This window comes from Nanorana parkeri, unplaced genomic scaffold (assembly GCF_000935625.1).
Source record: "Nanorana parkeri isolate BGI_ZX_2015 unplaced genomic scaffold, ASM93562v1 scaffold2070, whole genome shotgun sequence".
Classification (NCBI taxonomy): domain Eukaryota; kingdom Metazoa; phylum Chordata; class Amphibia; order Anura; family Dicroglossidae; genus Nanorana; species Nanorana parkeri.
Window position 1 is genome coordinate 33,212 of NW_017308338.1, and position 5,693 is coordinate 38,904.

At 48.0% G+C, this 5,693-nt stretch overlaps 1 protein-coding gene across 1 annotated transcript in view; it reads right to left on the reverse strand.

Annotated features, from left to right (window-relative positions):
- PET100 (PET100 homolog) overlaps positions 1-5,693 on the reverse strand; it is a 10,476-nt gene that overhangs the window by 3,746 nt on the left and 1,037 nt on the right. Inside the window, exons 2-3 of the mRNA XM_018572561.1 lie at positions 4,962-5,048; positions 255-287 (exon numbers count right to left, since the gene is read on the reverse strand). Coding sequence (XP_018428063.1) covers positions 255-287; positions 4,962-5,048 — 120 coding nt within the window. The remainder of the gene's footprint in view (positions 1-254; positions 288-4,961; positions 5,049-5,693) is intronic.

The window sequence follows — 5,693 nt, forward strand, 5'->3', positions numbered from 1 at the left end:
CCAGTCTACTGGGGCAGGATGCAGCTAGCAGCTGGGGGGGGGGATATGGTGCAAATAGCTGGTCTTGCCTAGGGAGCAAAATAGTCTAGCACCGGCCCCGGCTACTGGTAACAACAATCATTTTCCTTACAGACATTTATGGATTTATGGAGAGACCGGCACAGCACCAGCAGCTGTCTGCACCATCGTGATTAATATGTCAGCTTCTGGCTCACCGCGCTGCACAATGAGTATAGACATCTGTATTTACTTACCACGTCTTCCTTTTCTGGAGGATAAATCTCCCTCTGAAACATTAAAGAACAATAAACGTTCAGTCGATATTAGTTAATCAGGTAACACTATGTATCTATGTTATCTTGTGTACTGTACAAATGAAGGCAGAACTCTGGCCACGCACAGCTTACCTTCATATAATGTATGTGAATGATTTTATATGCCAAAATATAAGTCATTCTATTCATTATTCTAAACATCCTGAGCCTCTATTTTGTTTGCCCTTTAAATATAAAGCTGAACTCCAGGTATAAATATTTATGTATACCTGCATAGGTCCCGCTTGTACATATTTTACACCTGGAAGGGCCACGAGGAGCTTCTACAGTGCTGGCTGAGAAGTTCCGGGACCTGTAGGGCGCTGTGCTGAGCTTCTTCCCCTCTGCTCTATAGACCCAGGAGGTCACTTAGCACAGAGGTCAATCAAAGAATGCCTAGTATTTATAAAAATACGAGGCGTTCCCTGAATGGATGCTGTGTCAAGCGAGTGACCCCTTGAGATTCCAGAGCAGAGGGGAAGCTGCTCAGCACAGAGCCGCACAGGATCCAGAACGGGGGGATCCTGTAAAACACTTGAGGCAGGGGGGAAGGGGTGGGGGTTTTGGATGCTGCTGCTGAATATCCCATGGAAGGGGGGGATTTGGGGGACCAGTTGTGCTGCTGCTGCTCACCATCAAGAGTGTCCTGCTCAGCTCCCTGGCGTCCGATGATGACAGTGAGCAGGTCAAGAAGAGCTGTTAGCAACATGGGATGCTGTGGTCGCCCCTCTAAAGCCCCCCCAACACACCTGCCACCCCCCCAAATGAGATATCACAAGAGGCAATTGCCTCAGACTGGTTCATTATAGGGATGACCCTGCTTTCTGTAGTAGCAGGAGAAATTTCACATCACTCCCTGTAGTGACAGGACCTGGGAAGTCCTCTCTCTAATAACGACACAGATGTCAATAAAGACCCAGCAGACACTCTAACCCTTCTTTGCTGGAGTTGGGCTTTAAGCACAATGACATCAGACACCCCAGCATGACATCCCAAGTACAAAACAGCCATTGTGTACCCAGCAGACAGGATCTGTACAAGGAAATGAAGAGCCGGGTGAACCGGCCGCGGTGCTCTATATAGTGATGTAGGAGGTGTCCGGGGTGCGGTTGTGTATCCTCCGGGTGGAGTAATATGGTTGGCTTTGTGCCCCGCTGTTTAATGGGAGCACAGTCAGCAGGTTACAGAACGGGTCTGTCCTTCTGTGCCAACCGGCATTACCTGGGAGGCTGCAAGCGATATGTTTTGATTTCATGTCCACCAGTCTTCAGACTAACAAAGCTCATCAGTGGGAAGAAGGATTAACCCCAAAACCATTTCCTTCAGTGTTCACAACAGACCAGGAAGAGGCAACTACAGATCTCACTCATCTGATACTCGTCTTGCTGCATCGGCCAAAATTCGAACAGAGACGGCATCCTATCAGATAGAGTCACTGTCCAGGTTTTGAGGCAGCCATGGGTGTCCCTGCTGTCTGAATACAATAGCTAGGAGTGTAGATTCCTCCATCCACACTGTATAGCATGGGCGGGGGAATCAATTGATTTCTCTTGTTCAGCACGCAAGAGAAAACTACACATGTATGGCCAGACTCATCTCATAACCTGAGAACACATGTGGGAGGTCAGCCAGCTGATACACGAGCAACTGTAATGCTGGGCACACATCTTACATGACCTCCTCGAGAAATAGACTACTTCCTGGTATGTGAGTACGGCTGCAACAACTAATCGATTAAATCAATTAGAATCTATAATGAGAATAGTTGGCAACGATTCTCATCATTGATTAGTCGATTTGTTTATTTGCCGTCTGCTCCTTCGTTCTCCTCCCTGCTGGTGCTGGCTGCAGTGGTCTGTGTCCCTTTCAATCCCTGCCTGTGTCGGCAGCGGGGACATAGACCACTGCAGCTAGCACCAGCGGGGAGGAGAGACTGCTGTGACTGTATTCCTCCGCTGCCACCCCTTGTACCTCCGCTGCTGCCACCCCTTGTACCTCCGCTGCTGCCCCATTCCTCCTCTGCCCCCTTGCCTCTGCTGCTGCCCCGTACCGTCCCTGCCACCTTTGTTCCTCCACTGCCACTCCCGGTGCCTCCACTGTTGCCTCGTCCCTCCTCTGCTCCCCCCCGTGCCTCCACTGTTGCCTCGTCCCTCCTCTGCTCCCCCCCCCGTGCCTCCACTCCAAATAGAGGATGGGAGCAATACCCAGCCAGCTAATGGCGATTTTAAAATGCAACAGCAGGGTCAATCAGCATAGGAGGACCTGATGGAGAACTATATCCTTCAGGTCCCCCTTCTGCTGACTGACAGCAGGTGGGTGCAATAGCCAGACTGTTATTGGCTATTGCCATTTGAAATATCCAATAGCAGGCTGGCTATTGCACCCAACAATGAAAAATAAAAAATAAAAAAAAGTTTAAAAAAAGGTAAATAAACTAAAATTAAAAATACAAAAAAAGTTTTTTTTGGCCTCTTATTTTAAATAAAAGTTTGGTTATTGTATTACTTTGGCTTAGAGGTTTACAATTCACATTATTTTAAATCCATGAAACTAATTAAAATGTCTAATATAATACATACAATTATTAAAAAGATATTCTATATATAAATAAAAAGGTGGAAAAGGCCATTTTCAGTTTCAGGCCTGAGAGATTTTGCTACAGGAGGTGCGTTGCTGTGCCATTCATTTCCACGGATCCCATATGCACCTCCCGTCTGCAGTGTGATCGCCTGCACTGGAACGTGCGGTAGTGCAATGCCCTGCGTTCTTGTGCGATTTCAGAAAATGTGCATACCGTTTCTCTGAAGTAAACATGTCTGTAACGCGCCATTTGTGTATTTTATTTTAAATAAATGACTATTAATTGTCAAAATTTTATCCGATTAATAGAAAAAAATCCCCCCCCAAAAAATCGACCAACTAATCAATTATGAAAATAATCGTTAGCTACAGCGCCTATATGTGAGGGTGCCTCCTGGGGTGACAAACTCATATCTGCCACAAGGCAAACAAGGCTTTCGTCTTGAGCGGCACAAAAACGCAAGCCCCAAACCAGTGAGGCAGAGTCTCACCTGCCATTACCAGTCCCGGCACAGATATCAGTACTGGTGCCAATACCGGGCATTTTCACAAGGGTCGTACTCGTGCTCTTGAAAATGCCCCGCTGCTACGCGCCAATACAGATTTTTAAACTCTAAATGGAAGCAGATGCCGTGCTCCCTGGTGAGCCTTTTGGGGACCTCGCAACACTGTTTACAGCGCCAGCCGCACATCTACTCCTTTCAGGAGAACCAAGCTGCCCGTGACCGCCCACAAGAGCCTCGGGATCCCTTGCGAGTGTCACACAGACCTCCAAAGACCCTGCCGCCACTTTGGAGCAACACAGAGTATGTAGCTTCATACTATTCTGCATTGCTGTATAATGTGTTGCTGGGAATTGTAGTCCTCTATGGCTGGTGGTATTCTGCATTGCTGTATAATGTAGAGGTGCACCGAAATAGAAATTTAAAAACCGAAAATACAAAAAATTGTCAGGCCGAAACCGAAAATGTTTTTATTTGAACTTTTTCAGATTTTTAAAATATTTTAATTTTTATTCATAGCGGCTGGTCCAATCAGGTAGTTAGGCACGCATTCCCAGCGCAGTGATTTCTGTGATATAGGAAGTGATGTAGATCACTTCCCATTCATTCATAATAGAGGATATAGTAACCATACTGTCCTCAATTATGTACAATACACTCAGCGATCACTGACTGCTTGTACCCGCCCTCCATCCTGACAGCTGTCACAGGAGGCTGATCGAGCGGTGTAGGGAGGAGAGCCCAGCCTCCTGCGACAACGCGGCCTGTCTCCGCCCCCACACCGCTCTGCCGGACTGTGACAGGAGGCTGAGCGGGGTGGGAGGAGAGACGCCGGCCGCTCACAGCGCTCTTCTCCCGCAGTGCTTGGTCGGCTGTCACTTTCTCTCCTCCCCGCTGGAACACAGAGCAGCGCCCAACAGGGAAGAAAGAAACCAGGGATGCGCCGATGTATCGGCACGAAAATGGCACTTTCGGCATTTAGCCAAAAGTGCCATTTTCGGCCGATATGTTTCGGCAGCCGATATATCGGTGCATCCCTAGTATAATATATTGCTGGGATTTGTAGTCCTCTAGAGCAGGTGGTATTCTGCACTGCTAATAGTGCAACCTGTCAGAAGCTGGACACGGTGCGTTTACTGTATCCAGTGATTGACCGGTTATGCAAAATGTCTGAAACAGAAAGGGGAGGGTAAAATTTACATGGGGAGGGGCAAATTTAGTCTTGCCTAGGGCAGCACACAACCAAAATACACCGCTGCATAACTGCAGTGTGAGATCTAGGGCACTGCTGCCTGTGACTGATAGTCGCAGTGAGATTTGGTGATGTCCCTACTAGGCTGCTCACTGTTCCAGCTAGAGACTCAGACCCCCTTCTCAGCTGCAGAAGTCTCCAGGCAATACTGGTGACTGGCCCTTTGCCCTCTGTCTGCCCCTTTGGGCCCAGGTTGAAGAGTTCAGTTCCTCTGTATTATGGAGGGAAATCTCCTCTTAGGGAGTGGTGACTAACGACCCCCTAAGTATACAGATCCTCAGTATGTGATAAAACAGACAGTATAGCGCATACCTTCCGCTTCACAATGTACTCTTCAAAATATTCCGGTTGATTCGAGATCCAAAACATGGTCACCGGGAATGAGAGGTAGAGCATCATCTGGAGGGAAGACATCAGAACGTCAGCAGTGCAATAAAGAAGAATATACACCAGGTTGTGTACACTCCAGCCAAGTGTACATACACGCCCTGCCTGAAAGAGTCTTGCCTGTGCAAGACTGACTGCGAGGATGGAGCTTTACTGTGCATTGCAATGATCTTTGAACCCAAGAACAAAAATGTTATCAATTGCAGCTTACCAGTCCATGGATGTGGTGGCTGCATTCGTTTTCTTTTTTCCACATGAGAACTTTTTCAGCAAGTGCATAAACGACTTGTTAATCCCGCCAGAAATGCCGTGTCAGTGTCACTTCCTGAAAGAAGGAAGCCTGGGTGACAACCATGACTCCCTCCATGGATACAATGAAGGAGCAAGTGTAGCCACCCTGGGACAGGAAGTGTGTTAGAGACAGGGTGAAAAAGAGCATGAAAAAAGAAAACGAATGCAGCCTCCACATGAGGGGACCGGTAGGTTGCAGTATATTACATTGTTGTCCTTGGGTAAAGATATTCTGGAAATGCTGTGCACACAGGCACTAGACATCTCGCCACCTGAGATGGGGGGTTGGCCGGCTCGCTGACGTCACTGGTTGCCAGGAGCTGGGCGGCATGCCGGCCAGAGCATCACAGGTTGCTAAGACCTCTC